The 20037-nt window shown below is 53.9% G+C and overlaps 1 protein-coding gene across 4 annotated transcripts; it reads left to right on the top strand.

Moving 5' to 3' along the window:
- Nucleotides 1-1981: 1981 nt before the first annotated feature.
- SPI1 (Spi-1 proto-oncogene) lies at nt 1982-18891 on the top strand. Of its 4 annotated transcripts, none has more exons than XM_005216423.5 (5): nt 1982-2229; nt 4565-4661; nt 16401-16588; nt 17368-17527; nt 17876-18891. In XM_005216423.5, exons 1-5 carry the CDS (start codon nt 2185-2187, stop codon nt 18193-18195), a joined length of 810 nt encoding a protein of 269 aa, XP_005216480.1. In that variant the 5' UTR covers nt 1982-2184; the 3' UTR covers nt 18196-18891. The 4 variants fall into 4 exon arrangements, with proteins under 4 accessions (XP_005216480.1, NP_001179062.1, XP_024830870.1 ...); NM_001192133.2 differs by having other exon boundaries at nt 2018-2229; nt 4562-4661; nt 17876-18885; XM_024975102.2 differs by lacking the exon at nt 1982-2229 and adding an exon at nt 3784-3871.
- Nucleotides 18892-20037: the final 1146 nt, after the last annotated feature.

Below are 20037 nucleotides of genomic sequence, written 5' to 3'. Positions count from 1 at the left end.
CTGCACTCATGGAGGAGAGCGACGCACTCCCTCCTGGTGTGTGTGTATGCTAGTCGTTCAGTCGTGTCCGACCCTTTGTGACCCCACGACCCCTGTAGCCCGCCAGGCTCCTCTATCCATGGGATTTCCCAGGCAAGAATACTGGAACACATCAAGCAGGACGTGGCTCTCGTGCAGTAGAGCCCACCCTCACAGCCATGCAGTCAGTGGGGACGAGGCCTTCTTGATGAGAAAGTGGGGTCAGGGATGGCACAGATGCCAAGTCAGCCCACCTCTCCCCTCTTCTTGGGGAGGGGCCTTGGTCAGGTTCCTAGGGCGTCCTGAGGACCAGTGACCTGAACTCCTTGGAGAGTCCCAAAGGTGGAGGCAAAAAATCAGTGAAGATGTAGGTGGGTTGTGTCTAATGGTGAATCCAGGCCTGCGAATCCCTGGCTTTTGCTGCAAGTGAAGAAGCACTCGGGTATCTGGGGTTCCACTGACAGGGAGAACGCAGTGTTAGTGCGAATGGGACTTAGAGCAAAGGGTAAGACGACACAGGAGAGGAAAGTGAGCTCTCAGTGAGTTGGAGAAGTGGGCTTACCAGAGACCAAAGATTTAAAAATTACCTCTATTCTTCCTTCTGCCCTGCAGACTAGACCAGGAACTCCCTGAAGCAGGAGTCTTGTCCAGCACCTTTCTCTTTCCCCAGGACTGAGCATAAGCCCTGTGTGTGTTAGCCAGTCAGTAGTGTCTGACTCTTTGCAACCCCATGGACTGTAGCCTGCCACTCGCCGGTGTCCATGGGATTTCCCAGGCAAGAGTGCTGGAGTGAGTTGCCATTTCCTTCTCCAGGGGATCTTCCCAACCCAGGGACTGAACCCAGGTCTCCCACATTGCAGGTAGACGCTTTACCATCTGAGCCATATCGTATGGGCATGAAGCCTAGAACTCAACTGATATGGTAGAATGCATAAATGGATGGATGGCTAGATGAATGAATGGACCCATGAATGATCAGACTGACACTGGACATGCAATGGATACACAGATGGAAATGTGGATGAGTAAGAAGTGGATGGGCTGATAAATGAACGTATAGATGGCTCAGTGGATGAGAAGATAAACAAATGGGTGGATGGATAATAGACTAACAGATTAATGGATGAATGAAGAGCTGGATTAAACCAAAAGACAAATGTATGGCTGGCTTGATGGGTGAATAGATGGATTGACAAAACAGATAAGTAAATGGATGGGAAAATAGATGAATGGATGGACAGACAAAGTTTGTAAACTAGGAAGACTCGATTGACAGTCAGGCATTGGTAAGGGGTGGGGAAACTGAGAAATCTGGGCTGGGAACAGAGATGTGGAAGGCATGGTGATCCTTAGGAAGCTGGGAGGGGAGGGTGTAAGAATCCTTCTGGTGGAAATGAAGCTGGTGGAACGAAAGAGAAACCAGCACCATGCTGAAGACCAGGCCCCAGGGCCCAGCCCCAGGCTGGGTAAGACTGAGGCGTTGGGGGCCTAGGGGCCCAGGAAGAGCCAGGCCTGGCAGTTAGCCGGACCAGAGCCCTCGGCTAGCCAGGCTGACCCCAGAGCATGGAGGCCCCAAGAGGACACCCTTACCAGCTCCGATCCCCCAAGGAAGTGACTGTTGGCCACGTGGGGGGTCTCAAAAGTAGTAGGCATCTGCGGGGTTTGGGGTGAAAGAGCCTCCGCAGACCCCGGGGGGCAGCAAGGCCCTCCTCGTGGTGGTGCAGCCAGCCTTCCGCCCTCCCATTCTCCCGCCCCACCCCAGGCCTCAAGGCCGCCCCTCACAGTCCCAGCTTCCTCTGGGCAGGGGGCCTGGCCCCCTCAGCCTCCCAGGCCAGCCCCTGGAGCACCACCTGCCCCAGCCGGCCAGAGACTTCCTGTAGCGCAAGAGATTTATGCAAACGGGCTGGGGTGGTGATGTCACCCCAAGGGGACTATCTCCCAGCGGCAGGCCTTCGATAAAATCAGGAACTTGCGCTGGCCCTGCAATGTCAAGGGAGGGGGCTCACCCAGGGCTCCTGTAGCTCAAGGGGCAGGCCTGAGCCCTGCACCCGCCCCGAAGCGGTCCAGCCCCCCCGCCAACACCCCCCGACGGGGCGCCCCATCCCCAGGGGCTCCGCACTGGCCCCCACCGAGGCAGGGGACCTGACCGGCTTGGAGCTCGGCTGGATGTTACAGGCGTGCAAAATGGAAGGGTTTCCCCTCGTCCCCCCTGTGAGTATCGGGACTCCTCCACCAGCCCAGCCCGCGGCCCTCGGACGCCCGCCACCTGCCCGCCAGCCCGCCGCCTGCCTTCCCCTATCAGTGGGAAGTTGGTGTTTCCTCCCTGGAGCCCCAGGGCCTGAGACCCAAGCAAGAGGGCCATCGGCCTCCTTGGAGCAAGCACGCCCCGGCGGGCTGAGGGCCGGGCCCACGGTGGGGCTGTAATCGATGGGGCCTGAACGGTTATTTATAGATGGGGCTTGGGTGGCAGCCGGGGTTCCAAGGGCCTGGTGGGGGGGCTGGGCTGAGGGTGGCGAGGGCAGCGGGGAGCTGGTGGTGGAGGAGCTGGGAAGGCTGGTGTGGAGGGAAGCCGGTCCCTGGGACGGTGAAGGGCTGGAGGGCAGGAGGCAAGAGGCTGGAGGTCTCGGGCCCTGGACTGGGTGCCCTAGAGACCAAGGCTGCCTTAAACCTGGGTCCCCGCCACCAGGCGCAGAGGACGTGCCTGTTGACCCGAGAGGTCTGGGCCTTGGGCCCTGAGTGGTGGAGGCAGAGGCAGGGGCCGGGACAGCAAGGGGAGCAGAGACTGGCCAGGCAGCTGGGGCTGGGACTGCGGAGAGGAGGGCAGCGTCTTCCTGGGGCTGAGATTGGGGCTGGGGGAGGACCTTGTCCAAGGAGAGACGGGAGTGAGGGCAGCGGCTGAGGCCGGAGGTGAAGAAGCGGGCGTCCCAGGGGACCCCAGGGACGGCAGGGCAGCCGTCTGGGGCACAGCCCCTCCGCTCCCGCCCTCAGTGACAGTTGCAGCCTCTGGCAGGTGTCACACCACCGGTCCCCTCTGAGAGGACCCCTCTCCCTTTCCTCACCCCCTTCCCCACTCAGCTGGGGACGGGGAGCCCTGGGGGTAACTGGGAAGGGCTTGGCCGGGCCTGCCCATCTGACTCAGCTTTCCCGGCCTGGAGGCAGCTCCCTTCCCCCTACCCCCGGCCACCCCACCCCAGGCAGGCCCCAGAGCCCCAGGGAGGCACCCCAGCTTGACACCCTTCTGTAGGGCTGTGCTGTTTGCAGACCCAGCGCCAGGCTCCACGCAGGGCCTCCACAGATGGGACAAGCCAGCCAGCCTCTGACCTGGCCCTGGCACCCCCACCCCCACCTGGCACCTAGAAGATGGGGGGGGACAGGCAGGGGGTGACAGGGGGGTGGTCCCAGGAGGAGCCCACTCTGCCTCAAGACAGTCAGAGGCCCCGGGGCCCGGCCACCCTGTCTCTGACCCTTGACCTCTCAATCCCTGAACCCCAGCTAGAGCTGAGCGGGAGACATGTCCTCCTGGGCTCCACGCGAGCCCCCTGAGCCCCCTGGCCCAGTCCAGGTGTGACGCGGAGTGGGTCCTGGGAGGGTGGGCTCCCAAGGCAGCTCTGGCCCCCAAATCAAGCCCTGAGGGCCGGGGTGGCAGTTGTGCAATCCCTGGGCACACGAGCGGGGGTGGGGAGAGGCCTGGTGACTGTTGGGAAGCCTCTGGGTGCATGTCCCAGTGCCTGGCCAGGGAGTGGGGTTGAGGGGAGAGGGATGGGGAGACGGAAGGAGGGGGACCAGGGAGTGTCCCCGGAGGAAAGGAGAGGAGGGAGAGGCCCCCAAAGCCATGGCCCCAGCGTTGCGCAGGGTGAGCCCTATAAAGCCCATCGGCGTGAACAGCCAGCGTGGGGGTGGGGGCCCTGAGCCGGCCTGGGACCTGGACATCGGGCAGCCAGAGAGCCTGGGGGCCTGGGGGGCTACGGCAGGAGGACAAGCCTGTGTGCAGGCGATGGGCGTGCAGGAACATGAGTGACCGAGCAAGGACACGGGCGTGAGTGTGTGTGTCAGTGCGCTTGGAGGCAAGGGGCTGGATTCGCGTGTCAACCCCAGGGACTCTGCGAGCGCCTACAGGCGGGTGTGTACTGGCATGTGTGCCCGGGGTGAGTGTGAGGGCTGTGAGTGGATGTGTGTGTGGGGGGTGGTGTGGGCATGTCAGTGTGACCGTGAGCGGGTGAGTGTATGAGGCTGGGACCTGGGCATTCAGTGGAGCGTGAGTGTAAGGTGGCCAGGGGAGCCACTGGGCTGTCCCCTCAGACCTGTCTTCTTTTGACCTCTGACCCCCAGGGTCTCTGTCATCCCCTTTCTGCCGGAGCCGAGGCCCTTGCATCCCCGGGTCCCCCGCTTGCGCTCTGCGTGGCCTCTCCCAGCTGCAAGCAGAGCGAGGGCTGTAGGCCTGATAAAGAGGCTCAGTGTGGACCCAACATCCTGGGGGGGGGTCCTGCCAACCTGGCTGGGGTCTCCCCGCCGCACTCCGAGTTCTGACCCCCTCCTCTCTCAGCAGCCATCGGAAGACCTAGTTCCCTATGACACGGATCTCTACCAACGCCAAACGCACGAATATTACCCCTATCTCAGCAGTGATGGAGAAAGCCACAGCGGTGAGTAGCGGGCCCCGCCCTGCCCTGACTTCCCCAGCCTGGCCTGGCCCCAGCGCCGCTGCGTTCTGGGGGAGGGAAAAGCATACCCTTCCTGAGGCTTCTTTGGAATCCCGAGGATCGGATCCAGTTAGCTCTCAGGGACATGAATTCCCTACCCTAAATCCCCATGCTCCTGCTCCCCACCAATATCCCACACCTCCAGCGCGCATTTCTGGAGCAGCCTTGGTGTGCAGGCATGGTGAGCTTCTTCCCTGTCTTATCTTCTCATCCAATCCTTTTGGCCTGTTTACACCTGACGAAACAGGCGGAGAGGCTACGGGACTTGTACAAGGAGGTGCAACTGGTTGCTGCGACCCAGCTCTGTCTGCTCCAGGTCCAGTGCTCTCTCATTTTTTTTTTGGCTTCCTTAGTCGCTCATTCATGTCCAACTCTTTGCGGCCCCACGGAACTGTAGTCTGCTGTGCTCCTCTGTTCTGGGGATTCTCTAGGCAAAAATACTGGAGTGGGTTGCCATTTCCTCCTCCAGGGGATCTTCCCGACCCAGGGATCGAACCCTGGGTCTTCTCCTCCCCCAACCCCCCCTCTCCCTCTCCATTCTTGTCACCGCCCGTGACCCTGAACTCCATTGGTGCAGCCCCAGGCTCTGCTGTGTGTGACTAACAGCGTCTGTCTATTGACATTTGGGCTGGATAGGTCCACGCTGCGAGGTCTGTCTTGCGCCTTGTAGGGTATTTGCCAGCATTCCTGCCAATCATGACAACCAAATATGTCTCCAGAGCTGCCAAATGTCCCCTGGCGGTGGGGGCGGCGGGACAGAACCGCTCCCACTTGAGAGCTGTTCATTCAGCAGGGCTGAAACCCTGTCTGCTGGTGGGGGCGCGGGGCGGTGAGGATGGGGCCTGGGCCAGGGCTTTTTTCTATCTGGGTCTAACTGCCCCCCACCCCAAAGCCCAGGTCAATCCTGAAGCAAGTTCAGGGGAAGGGAAAGAGACCTTCAGTGTCTGGGACCGCTAAGAGAGATCACCGGTGGTAGATCTCGGTGTACTGATGGAATATCTCTGAACCAAAGGCGAGGTGGCCTGGTTACTGGGTCTTCACTGAGGGATTCTTCAGGAGGTCTGGAGGCCTAGGCAAGCCAGACAGCGGGGTGTCTGCAACCCCACAGGGACAGGCATGCTCTGCCTCAGCCAAGGAAGGTTTCACCCGAGGGCCTCATCTGGGGGCCGCTCACACCTGGGGCTTCATTCTGCTGGCACACCTCTGGCAGTTTAAGCCTGATGTCTGTACCTAGAGATGCCATATGTGGCGAGTCCTTATTTAGGGCCCTCACATCCAGATGGCAAAGCCTGCCAACAGTTTTGCCTGGAACTCACACCTGACATCCATTCTAAAGACTACAGCTGGAAACCGTATCTTGGGAGTAAGGGGTGGACATCCTTTGAGGCCATATCTGGGAACACACAAACTCCTTTCAGAACTTGAGGACTAGAAAGACTTGAAAAACATCCTTCCCCCCCGCCCCACCCCCATACTTTTAAATTTTATACTTCTACAAGAAATGCACCCTTTCTGGGGAAAATCCAGAGACGGTTTAGAGAGTCTCCCTTCTCCAGCTCTACCTCCAGCTCCCACTGCCAGGGTCGGGGGCTGACTCTCCCTGACTCCACACCAGCCCTACACCTGCTTCTGCCCAGTCTGGGACCTAAGCAGGTCCCTGCTTGAGGACTGGCGCCCCCTGGTGGCTCCAGGCAGCAGGTCCGCTCAGGTCCTTGCAAACTCAGGGAGGCCTCTGACCCCTTTTAGCTAGCGTCAGGGATCGTTTCTCCCCTGGCCTGACCGCTTCTCAGTCTCCCTGGGTCTGGGTGCCTTTCCTTTGGGTCTACTGAAGCTGCATTCTCCCTTCCTATAATACAGGGGTGCTATGTATATACTCTAGAAACCAGGCAGGCCTGGGGCTGGCTCATGGAGTGAGCACTGTAGAGAAAGCCAGCAGGTCGACAGGGAGTGGAGAAGCACAGAAGGTTCTGTGACATCAACAGGCTCATCTCCCGATGACCCAGCAGACATTCACCCAGCCGTCCGCTCCCTGCCATCCGCCCAGCTCCCCCTCAGCCACCTGTCCTTCCAACGCTTGCTGTCCAATCCACTTGTCCACTCATCCCCCTCTTGTCCATCTGCCAAATAGCCCCTGATTACATGCTGTGGACCTGACCCTGTTCTAGGCGCTGGATTTGCCACAAGGAGCAGGCCGGGCAAGGCCACTGCCCTCGTGGAGCTTACAGTCCAGTGAGGGAGAGAGACGGGGAACAGCTGAATTAGCAGACATGCTCTAAAGACGTCCTGTAGAAAGCAGAGTACCGTGAGTCAGGCTCTGCCATCTGCATGTGAGGGCCCTAAAGAAGGACTTGCCACAGATGGCATCTCTGGGTACAGATGTCAGGTTTAAGCTGCCAGGGGTATGCCCGCAGGACAGAGCTCCAGGGGTGAACGGCCCCCGGGTGAGGCCCTCGGGTGGAAATCTGAGTGCCCCGAAGGCACATGAATGCACAGACAGGGAGGCACAAGTGTTCTAGGAGTGGGAACAGCAGGTGCAAGAGCAGGAGGGACCTGGGTGGGGACCAGGGTGGGCAGGGAGCACGGGAAGCAGAAAGGACGGGAAGGGAGGCCGGTCTGCAGGGGAGCACCGCACAGGCCCGAGGACTGCAACGGGAGCTTGTCGTGGTTCCCACGCCTAACGGGAAGCCACTGGAGGGGCTGAGGAAAGAAATGACACGATCTGAGTAACCTTGTGTGTGTGTGTGTGTGTGTGTCTGGTAAATATCCAGAGAAATTATAGATGTTTAATTTTAATTATTCAAACAAGAAATACCCGTTGCAAACAATTTTAAAATACAGCAGCGTATGAAGGAAAATATTATTACCTGCTTCTCATTCTCACCCCGCACCGATAGCCATCTTGGTCAATTCTAGCAGATACTTATTTGAGGTGTATAATCCTGCATGTTTGTAAGTGTATACATCCACACATATCCTATCCATTCAGAAATGAACTGCAGTATCATGCTGTTCTGCAATCTGCTACTTTTTACATAAATTTATCAGAGTTGTTTCCCTATGGCCTATCCAGCACATCAGAGACAGTTAAAAGCTATTTTTCCAGTCTTTCTATTACAGGGCAATGGAAGTATATACATGAAAGTTTGAAATAGAGACTTAGAACAGCATTTATTTATTAATTCACAAACATTTATTGAGGACTTTCTATATGCCAGGTGGAGATGAATCTAGCTTGATTTTTTACTTAGAGAAATCTATTGTACTATGAAAGATGAGTATTTGACTTTCTAGTTATTTATAGCACACACACATACTTCTTCACACATACCAAAATAGTCACAGTAACTTTTCCCCTTTTTTTCATTTTATTGCTGTTATGATATACAACATAAGTGTATGAGTTTAAGGTGTAACAGCTAATGACTTCACACACCTATACGTTGGGAAATGATTACCACGTAAGTTTAGTTAATATCTGTCTCCTCATACAGTTACAAAGTTTTTCCCCTTGTGATGAGAATTTTCAGGAGCTACTCTTAGCTTTCGAAGTTACCATATAGCAGTTAGCCCTAGTCATTCTGTGCCTGGCATCCCCAGGGCTTATTTATCTCACAGCTGAAAATTTGCACTTTAGACCACTGGCACCCAATCTCCCCCATCTCTCACTACTTCTGGCAAACACAAATCTGACCTCCTTTTCTGAATTGTTTTTTGTTTTTTTTTTTAAAGATTCCACATATAAGTGAGATCATACAGCATTTGTCTTCCTCTGTATTCTATTTTTAATAATTTTTTTTCACTTTTTGGCCATGTCCCACCTGTGGGGGCTTCCCTGGTGGCTCAGAGGGTAAAGAATCTGTCTGCAATGTGGTAGACCTGGGTTGGATCCCTGGGTCAGGAACATCCCCTGGAGAAGGGAATGGCTACCCAGTCCAGTATTCTTGCCTGGAGAATTCCATGGACAGAGGAGCCTGGTGGGCTACTTTCCATGGGGTCACAAAGAGTCGGATACGGCCTAACAACTAACACTCAACATTCACGTCATGCGGGCTTTTAGTGCCCTGATCAGGAATCCAAGCCTGGTCCCCTACATTGGGAGCATGAAGTCCTACCCACTAGACCACCGGGGAAGTCCCTTTGTCTGTGTTCTAAGTTTGTTAAATTGACGCCTGAATTTTCCATGGTTTGGACCATGTGAACATGGCCCACAGCTGAGCCACGCTGCATGCCTTGATTACCTGTACGTTCTCATCGCTGTGTGTGAGGGCTGAGCAGCAGTGACGGAGGCCCCCACCCCGCAGCCAGGCTGCCGGGAGTCACGCCCCATCTCCCCATTATCGGGTGGGGTGACCACAGGGAAGATGTCTCACCCCTCTGGGCCTCAGCTTCTCACTCATGAGACCTACTTCACAGGACTGCCCTAAGGATGGAGTGAGCTACTCCATATAAGAGGCTTAGAAAGTGAAAATTATGTAAGGATCTGTTACTCATAGCATTATGCTCTCCTAAGAGAGGATGTCTGGGAGGTAAGGTTTTATTGCTGTTTGTGTCACCTGCTGTCTTTCTGGTCTCACCTGATTAACAGTAGTTTGGCTGTGTATAGAAGTCTAAGTTGAAAAAAAATTTTTTTTTTCTCATTGAAACTGAAAGCATTTCTCTACTGTCTTCAGGTTACTACAGTTTTTCTTAGGAAATCTGATGTCATTCCATATCCTCTTTTTTGAATGTAACCATTTTGGGGTTTTGTTTAATTTTTTTCCTGTTTAGTTTTGTTTTATCTCTCTGGAAGTTTTTAGTGTCTTCTCCCAATACCTAGTGGTTCCACTGAATAAGTTTGTTTTTTTTTAAATCACTCTAATTTCTGGGTGGAGAATAGCTGGAGAGGAGGCAAGAGTAGGAACAGGGGTAAGCCCAGGAGGAAACCACTGGAATAATCCAGACACGAGATGACGGTGACTTGGCCAAGGGCAGTGACGAGACAGACAAAAAAGAGCAGACGGATTCAGGATAGATTCTCAAGGTAGGGCTCATAGAACTTGCTGTTTATCATTTTTAAGTTGTGATTAAAATGTATACAGTATAACATGTACTATCTTAACCATCTGCACATGTATAGTTCGGCGGCTCAAGGACATGTTGCTGCGCTACCATCCCCCACCATCCAGCTCCAGAACGCTGTTCATCTTGCGAAACTGGCATTCTGGACCAATTAAACAGTGCCTCCCACTGCCCCCTCCCCTCAGCCCCCGGCAACCACCATTCTACTTTCCATTCCTATGACTTTGACGGCACTAAGTACCTCATCTTAGTGGAATCATGCAGTATTTCTCTTTTCGTGACTGGCTTCTTTTATTTAACATATAAAACCTGCAGATTCATCCGTGTTGCAGTGTACATCAGAATTCCTTCCTTTTTGAAGCTGAGTAATATTCCGTTGTGTGGATATACTACATTCTGTTTTCCCATTCACCTGTTGATGGACACGTGGGTTGCTTCTGTCTTTTGGTCGCTGTGAATAACGCTGCTGTGAACATAGGTGTTAAAATGCCTCTTTGAAGATCCTGCTTCCAGTTCTTTGAGACTATATGCCCAGAAGTAGAGTTGCTGGGTTGTAAGATAATTCTATTGTTAATTGTTTGAGGACCAAGCATGCTGTTTTTCCTTAGCGGTTGCACCATTGCAGTCTCCTACCAACAGTGCACAAGGATTCCACTGCTCCACATCCTTGCCCAAATTCATAATTTTCTGCTTTTTTAACCACTAAAAAAATGAAGTGTAGTTAATTTACAATGTCATGTGTTCAGCAAAGTGACTCACTGATTATATATATGTATATATACATGTATATACGTATTGTTTTTCAGATTCTCCTTCATTCTGTTATTACAGGATAGTGAATGTAGTTCCCTGCGCTATACAGTCAGCCCGGGTTGTTCTGTTTTTAGATAATAGCCATCCTAATGCTATTTGCAGTGGGATTGATGGAGGAAATAGAGTTCCAAAGTACGACCATTCTCTCCACCATTCCACCTGTCTACACACTTTTCATCTTTTCATCCCACAGATTCACAGTTTATTATTATTCACATACCACAGTTTATTCAGAGTCTTCTAATCATCCATTCATTTCATTCACCTTCTGAAGTGTCCTTCCTTCCCCTACCAAACCTTGCTTCCATCCCAGGGACATTGCCAGGTGCTGTAGGATGAATAAAACATAGGCCCTGCCAGATTTATCTTTTTTAACAAAGGAAAGAACTAAAATCGTAATAATTAGGATACAGTGTAAGAAATAATAAGGATCGTGAGACCTGGAGCTCTCTGCTTGCTGGGACCTCAGTTTCCGTGTTTGAATAATGTGCAGGAGGGCTGGGATTAAGGAGCCCTTGTCCAGTGGTCTGTGATTTCCTGCGAAGGTTTTTTTTCCTCATTCCTTGCTTTCTTAATTCCTCATTTTCCTTCTTAGTCTTGATCTTACTTCTCCTCTCCTGGTGAGAGCCATGGCTTCAGGCTGGGGTTTCTGCTTGAAGGAGATAAGGTCAACTGAATGACACTTAAGGCTTGCATTTTGTGTGTGTGGGGGGGGATTGTTTTGAATATCATTTTATTTTTGTCCTAGTGACATCTAGGTGTTAGTGACACAAAAAACTGAGTAGCAATAGGATGTGTGGGTAGGACTTTGGTTCCAGACTGGAAGCTGGTTTAGAGGGTGGAAGTCAAAGATGTTGATGAATGGGTCATTGCTGGCTGGATGAATAAAGGTTCAGTGATGGATGGGTGGATAAATGGATGGATGGGTGGGTTAAATGATGGATGATGAATGAGTGAACGATGGATAGATGATATTTGGATGATGGATGGATGGATGGATGGATGGATGGATAGACGGATGGATGGATAACAGATGGATGATGCTGGATGGTGGATGGATGATGGATAGAGGATGAATAATGAATGAGGGGTAAATGATGGTAGACAGACAGATGGATAGTAGCAGTCCGTAAATTCTGTCACCGTGCGTCTTACTTAAAGCTTTCACTGGCTGTCTTGGTCCTCAGTGGAGGTATGGCATAGGGATAAGAGTTTAGTCCCTGGAGTCATACACAGGTGGGTTTGGATCCTGACTCTACCAGTGACTATCTGTGGGCGAGGGACTTTATGTCTCTGAGTCATAGCTTCCTCATATGCAAAAGGAAGATCAGACCATAGTGGCCACTTTGTCCGAGCTATGGTGAGGACTGAGGGACATAATGTGGATTAAGTACTTAGGACAGTGCCTGGTACATAAAAAACACGTTAAAAGTAAGCTTCCACTGGTCATTTAACCAAATATTGACTGAAGCCTAGTACGTGTTGAATGCCATACAGGTTCCAGAAGGGAAGGTCCAGAGCTCTCTCTGGATATGCGAATGACTCTATACTCTGTATTATAATTTTTCATATTTATTTATTGACTGCACCTGGTCTTAGGTGTGGCACACAGAACTTCGATCTTCATTGCTTCATGCCTGGTCTTTTTTTTTTTTTAATCCAATTGCGGCATGTGGGATCTTTTTTCTTTTTTTTCTTTTAGTTGCAGCGTTCAAAGTCTTAGCTGGAGCCTGTGAGATCTAGTTGCCTGACCAGGGATTGAACTCTGGCCCCTTGTATCGGAAGCGCAGAGTCTTAGCCACTGGACCACCAGGGAAGTCCTGACACTATGTCCTTCTGAGGAGCAGAAAGTCATACTAAGGGGACATAAGTGGCAGGAGAGTCTGGATGACCTCTCAAAGTGACAAGCAGGGGTTTAGCAAAGCATTCCTGGGCAGTCAAAGAGCCCAGAGTGCCGACCTTTGCCTAAGGATGGACTTGTGGCATGATGTTCCTTCAGACGACTCATCTCTGCCTACCAGTGTTTATTATATAACTGCCGGAGCACTCAAAATCAAGGGTAGAGGAAAGGTTTCCGTTGGGCCTTTTGAAACCTTAATTGTAGCCCAAGAGTCTCTGTTGCAGGTTTCGGCGACCCTGGGGCAGGATTCCTGAGCCTCAGTGAGCAAACGAACCTCTGCAGGGTGCTGTGAAAGGCCAGACTCTCCCGTCTCCTTCCATCACTGCAGATCGCATGGGTCTCCGATGGGCCCCAAATCTGCAAGCTTTTCTGGCCCCCAAAGTGACTTGAATCGGGGGGTACTGAGACCTGCTGTGGGAAGTGCTGGCCTTAAGCTGGGATCACCAGAACAAGCCCGTGGGTCTCACGTGGAGCTGGGACAGAGGCGGGGACCGAGAGAGAGAGAACTCAGAGCCCTCAAGCCAGAACTGAGTAGGGGGTACTTCCCTGGGGGTCAAGGGATTGAGACTCTGTGCTTCCAATGCAGGTGGCACGGGTCTGATCCCTGGTAGGGGAACTAAGACCCCACATGCCACACGGCACGGCCAAAACCCGCCCCCTCCAAAAAAAAACCCAAAAAAGACCTGGAGTAGGTGTGAAGATTTGAGGGGGAGGATAAAGCATTCTATAAAGATCAGGAAGTTCCCCTGGAGAAGGGCATGGCAACCCACTCCAGTATTCTTGCCTGGAGAATCCCCGAAATGGAGGAGCCTGGCTGGCTACAGCCCATGGGGTGGCAAAGCGTCGGACACCACTGAAGGGACTTGGCATGCATGCACGGGCAGGATAAGGCATTCTATGAAGATCTGGGCACCTCGGCCTGGGCAGGAGAAGGCAAAATGGGAAGGGCCTGGAGTGAGGCTCCAGGGCAGATCTACAGCTGAAAGGAACCTGGATCCACTCAAGCACCCCAGAGCCCCAGAGAGCCAACTCTCTCTCAGCAAGGGGAGAATTTCTGGGTCTTATTAATGCAAGGCAAGATGAAAGTACAAAATAAGTGTCATTTTGTTTTGTTTTCCCTTCAGATTTGGATAATTTGGTGGAGGAGAGTCAGAGTTCTTAAGAAGCTAGGATTCATGCATTCACTCAGGAAATGCTTGTTCAGTGCTTACTGCATTGCAGTTCAGTCCAGTTCAGTCTCTCAGTCGTGTCCAACTCTTTGCAACCCCATGGACTGCAGCACACCTGGCCTCCCTGTCCATCCCCAACTCCTGGAGCTTACTCAAACTCATGTCCATTAAGTTGGTGATGCCATCCAACCATCTCATCCTCTGTCGTCCCTTCTCCTCTCACCTTCAATCTTTCCCAGCATCAGGGTCTTTTCAGATTAGTCAATTCTTCACATCAGGTGGCCAAAGTATCGGAGTTTCAGCTTCAGCATCAGTCCTTCCAATGATTATTCAGGACTGATTTCCTTTAGGATGGACTGGTTGGATCTCTTTGCAGTCCACAGGACTCTCAAGAGTCTCCTCCAACACCACAGTTCAAAAGCATCAAGACACCTACTGCATCCAGGCACTGGGAATATGAAGGTGAAAAAAAAACAGTCCTCTGCCCTTGGTGCAACCTTGGGGTCCCAACTTGAGCTTCTGGGAGAAAGAGACAGCCAGGATCCCTCAAACTACTTCTCTGGACCATGGACTAAGGTGGCAGAGAGCAGGGGAAGATGAGGAATTGATAAGTATTAAAGTATCTGCTGTTTGCTCAGGTGCTGATTTAGGCTCTCTTAAGACAGCATTAAACATTCATAATAATTATCACTATAAGGATAACGGGTGTGTGTGTGCTCAGTCGCTCATGTGTCCGACTCTTTGCAACCCCATGGACTGTAACAAACCAGGTCCTCTGTCCATGGGATTCTCCAGGCAAGGATATTGGAGTAGGTTGCCATTTCCTTCCAAGGGATCTTCTCAACCCAGGGATTGAACCTGTGTTTCCTGCAACTCCTCCTACACAGGCAGATTCTTTACCACTGAGCCACCTGGGAAACCTGGAATGATAATAGTTAATGTTTATTGAGTCTTACTTTGTGCCAGGTTCCATTCAAAGTGCCTTGCAAGCATTAGCTCATTTAATCCTCACAGCAAGGCTATGACGTGAGCTGGGTGTAGTTATTAACCCCATCTCACAGCGGAGGCAACAGGCATAGAGAAGCAGAACGACCTGCCCAGTGTCACTCAAGGGTGAGTGGCAGAGCCAGCATTCAAACCCAGCTCTGCCCCAATTAGTTCCCCTATGCCATGCAGCTTCACGGAAGTGGGAGTCTGGACTGTGGGTTCAAACAATTCCACATGTGAATCGGACCTCAGTAACCGCCCAGCTGGGTCTCTGACTTTTGCAGAATCAGAGGCTCAGGCAGATAAAATGTCTTGCTCAGGGTCACAAGGCAAAGCCACCACAGAGCAGGATTGGAAAATGAGTGAGTCTTCTGAGAGCCAGTGCAGAGCCAAGACAACACGTGTCATTTCTCAGGGATGCGTGAGCAGCGATGTGTTTGTGAGAGAGAAAGAGAGGGGGGAGACAGACAGACACACAGAGACACGCACAGGCGTTGGTGACGGTCCCCCTGCAGGGCCCTGTGCCAGTCCCGGAGATGGTGGCCTGCCTTAGCATCCTGTACTCTCCCTCTCTGGGTGACACGAGAAAAATTCCTCTTGGCACTTTGTCACGTCTTCTTTTGGACTCCAAGTTGTACCCAGGAAGTCCTCAGACGTGTGGTGGTTTTTGTTCCTGGAAAAGGTGCCACGTTGAAGACCGGCTCTAGGCCCAGGCAGGGCTCCCAGTGGCATGGAGCTGTTCCCCAAACTCAAATCCACCCTACCGCAGACTCTGAAAGCACCCACCAGGGGCTTTCCGGGAAAGCCTCAGGTGCCGTGGCGACTTCCCTGGGACTCAGGTGCAGCTCCCCAAGGATACGGCCTTGGAGGGGCTTGGCTGAGGAATGTCAGCCCTGTGACTCTGCAGTCACACCTCGGCCATGTGACGGGGCGGTGAGCTGTGACTACGGGCAGCCAGTCAGCTCAGGAACCTCTGCTGCGTCTGAAGGGGAGGAGAAGCGACTCCACATACTCCCGAGTGCGGCCTCTGGGGCTAGGGGGTTTTACAAATGTGAACTTGCATGGGTCCTCCTAGTTTCTAGCATTCCTATTTGACAGAGGGGTCAATGCCTGTGCCTGAGGCCACACAGAAAGGAAACGCCCGGATTCGGACTCTGGCTCAAAAGCCAGCATCCTCGTGATGGGCGTGGGAGGCAGGGTAGATTGGTTGTTGAGAACAAAGGCTTTGCCTCCAATGTGGCCTTTGACCGGGGGTGGGTCATGTAGCCTCTCCAAGCCTCGGTGTCCTCATCCATAGCATATTCTGAGTATTCTAAAGTCCCTCAATCGTGCCTGACTCTCTGCGACCCCATGGACCGCAGCCCGCCAGGCTCCTCTGTTCATGGGATTCTCCAGGCAAGAATACTGCAGAGGGTTGCCATGCCCTCCTCCAGGAGATCTTCCCGACCCAGGAATCGAAACCTGGTCTCCCGCATTGCAGGCAGATTCTTTACCTTTTGAGCTACCTGGGGAAGACCCATCTGTGGAATTGGGGGTCGGAAAATAGCAGGGTGGGTGGTGTTACGATTAATGCCAATCTGCAGTCCAGAATGGCGGTGGTGATTATGATAGGGAACACAGCCTGGTGCTATTGTTTTTATATATGCTATTATTGTTACATATATTAATATCGTTATTATATATAATGATATATAATGTATACTATTATTGCTCATATTTTATACAATCATAAGCCCCTCCTGCTTTGGCCCGCAGACCATTACTGGGACTTTCATCCGCACCACGTGCACAGCGAGTTTGAGAGCTTCCCCGAGAACCACTTCACGGAGCTGCAGAGCGTCCAGCCCCCACAGCTGCAGCAGCTCTACCGCCACATGGAGCTGGAGCAGATGCACGTGCTCGAACCCCCCATGGCTCCTCCCCACGCCAACCTCAGTCACCAGGTGCGTGCCTGCAGGGCCGCCGCGCCCCGCCCCGGCCCGGCCCTGTGCCTGTGGTGAGGCGGGCACTCCGCAGGAAGCTGACACAGGCTCTTACTCAACTGGGCTTCCTGCCCCACAGCGCCAACGGTGGCCGGAGCCCCAACGGCTGCCTCCTGACCCCTCGGCTGACCTCGTGACCCCACACCCCTTATCTGCTCTCACCCCACCGAGGACAGAGCCCGGACCATTCCCACCCCGCCCCCCGCAACACACACACACACACACACACACACACACACACACACACACACACACACACACACTGGTCCTTCTGACCCCCTGGGGCCTCATCACGGGCCCTCTGAAACTCCGGGGCTAGTGCCCCCACCCCATTCACTGGCTCCTCGTGGGTCTGGCATCCAAGTCACTGAGTCCTGAAATCCGCTGATCTCTCCATCTCCCCACTGACTCCCTTTACCGACCCTCCTCCTCAGCCCCTCACCCCAGGGCAGCTGCCTGTCCACATGGCACCTTCCTCCGCCCAAACCAGGGAGACAGGCTGGGTGTCAGGAGCCACTTTGTCCCCACAACCGGCACTGTGTGTGTGGGGACCCCGTCTGACCCCGTAACAAGCCCGACCTCCAGGGTCCCCAGCCTTCTCCCATATCCCTCTGCCCCTCCCTGGCCACCCTGCCCCAGGACCCCCTCTTCTCTCACCCCACGGAACCCCCCCTACCTGGCCGCCTTCAGCTTTGCACCGTCCCTCAGGGACCCCAACCCTACTTCTGCCTCCTTTCCAGGTCTACCTGCCCCGGATGTGCCTGCCGTACCCCTCGCTGTCTCCCGCCCGGCCCAGCTCGGATGAAGAGGAGGGGGAGCGGCAGAGCCCCCCGCTGGAGGTGTCCGACGGGGAGGCCGACGGCCTGGAGCCAGGGCCTGGCCTCCTGCACGGGGAGACAGGTAGGGGACCCAGCCTGGGACCAGCCCTGACCCTGGCCACCCTTGTGCCCCATCCCCACCCCGATCAAGGCCCACGGACGCGGCAGCCTGGCCACAGAGCAGAGTGCTTGCATATGGGTGTGTGTTTGCCAACACGTGTCTTCGCGTGTGTTCCGCGGGTGGGGGTGGGGAGGCCTGTGTCCCCCCGTCCGGGTGTGAGCACCTGCGCTGTGGGCGTGCGCATGCGCCACGCTGGCCGTAGCCCCGCCCCTGCGACCACCCCACCCGGAAGGGAAGGAGGGGGCGGTCCCACGTCACCGGGAGGCGGGCTGGGTCCCCCGCGTGGGCGCTGACCGTCTCCGGCCGCAGGCAGCAAGAAGAAGATCCGCCTGTACCAGTTCCTGCTGGACCTGCTGCGCAGCGGCGACATGAAGGACAGCATCTGGTGGGTGGACAAGGACAAGGGCACGTTCCAGTTCTCGTCCAAGCACAAGGAGGCGCTGGCGCACCGCTGGGGCATCCAGAAGGGCAACCGCAAGAAGATGACCTACCAGAAGATGGCCCGAGCGCTGCGCAACTACGGCAAGACGGGCGAGGTCAAGAAGGTCAAGAAGAAGCTCACCTACCAGTTCAGCGGGGAGGTGCTGGGCCGCGGGGGCCTGGCCGAGCGGCGCCACCCGCCCCACTGAGCCCAGGCCTGAGCCCACCGGGCCCGCCAGGCCGCCCCGTTGGCCATAGCATTAACCCCTTCGCCCGGGCGGCCGGACACAGGAGGGAAGCTCCCAGGGGCCAGGGGCAGGACTGTGGCGGGCCAGGCCTCGCCTCCCTGCCCACCCCCTCCTCCTCCAAGGCCCCTGCCCGCCCCACATCCCCTGCTTCGCCTCCCAGCAGGGCACCGGCCCGGGTTCCAGAAGGCCATCTGGGCGTCTGGCCCCAGCGAAGGGTCAGCTTGCTTAGTGCCGGGCACACGGCCTTGGGAGTTGGAAGCCATCATTATTTGTGTATATTGAACCCCTTTTTTTTTTTTCAGTGGCCCTCTCGCCCCGCACCTCTCCCCCCCTCCATCAGCATTCTTAAGAAACCCATTTACCTAAAGTTATTCTCAGTCAGTTCTCTTCAGCACAGACCCGTTTTTTAGAATCTTTTGTGCACCTTGTCTGATGCGCCCCACCCCCGACATCTGATCTGCCGTCTCGTGTATCCACTGTGCGTTTACTCAGGATACGCACCAATGCTGGATGCTGCGGACCTCAGGATGGTTGACGCTTTGCCTGGTTGTCTAGACAGTTGACACTGCCTGACCAGAAGTCACGATCCATGGAAGGAACGAATTCTCAGTTGTTCTTAAGGAATAAATCATTAAAAAGCTCTCTGTACCCGATAAATGGCTGTTTTTTTAATGCTTCAGTGAGGCTTAAACTCATTGAGTCTTTCTGTTATAAGCCCAATGTTGATGATGATGATGATGATAAGGGCAACAACACTGGATATTCTAGCCGTTTACCGCATGTTAACCTTGAGAAGTGGAATCTAAAGCCCCATTTTATAGACTGGGAAACTGAAGCTCATAGAAGTCAACTCATTTGTCCAAGGTTACACATGCAGTGAAAGGCTGCCATGGCCATGTGAGGCGGGAAGCTTCATGTGTCTGGAAGAGGGTAAAGTGCAGCTTGATCAGGAGCAAGAATGAAGCCCCAGAGCTCCCGTGAGCAGCAGAGCAGCTCACGGAATCCCTGCTGGCAGGACCCTGAGACAAGTGAACTCCTCCCACGTACCCTGGCGTCTGGTCGCGCTGGCCTCTGGCCCACAGCAGGGGAGAGGCAGAAAAACATGAGCCGTGAAACCTGTAAGGGTTTTGCTTCCAACAGTAGCAAGAAGAGGCAGCCGGCAGTCTGGGAGTGAGGGAACTCTCGTCAGCAATCTGCAGACCCCAGAGAATCCAGATTCTGGGGCCGTTTGTGTTGGGGCAGATACCCTCTGGAGTGCCCTGAGCCCTCAGGCTGGAGAAACTCAATCATAACACCCCTGCATGGATCTCTGAGCCCCGAGAGAGAGAGGGAGAGTGGAGCCCTGTCTCTTTGAATTTTTATGGATTAATTTATTTTAAATATTTGGCTGTGTCATATGGCATGCGGGATCTTGGTTCCCCCAGCAGTGGAAGCGCAGAGTCCTGACTACTGGACCACTGGGGAAGTCCCAAAGTCCTGATTGCTTTTGAAAGACGGCCCAGGGACATGAGAGGCAGTTTAAACATGGTTAAAATGGCATAAGAGAATGGATTTATGTTGAAAGGGATGGCAAGTGTTGACCACACGGACAATGTATATAGAATTCCTCTCTCCTGATGATGGGGGTGGACAAATGACCTTCCCTGATTAGTGGGTCTTGCTCACAGTAGGTCACACGTGATTCACTTCTTCCTGTGTAGCAGCTGATGTTCTTTGCGACTTTGGTGGGGTGGGGGTGTGGAGGCAGTTGCGGGGGTTCAGAAGGACACTCAGGAGGGAAGCCGGGACTCGGGGTCTGTGGGT

This window comes from Bos taurus, chromosome 15, assembly GCF_002263795.3.
Source record: "Bos taurus isolate L1 Dominette 01449 registration number 42190680 breed Hereford chromosome 15, ARS-UCD2.0, whole genome shotgun sequence".
Lineage (NCBI taxonomy): Eukaryota > Metazoa > Chordata > Mammalia > Artiodactyla > Bovidae > Bos > Bos taurus.
This window is presented reverse-complemented; position numbering and strand designations above follow the sequence as displayed.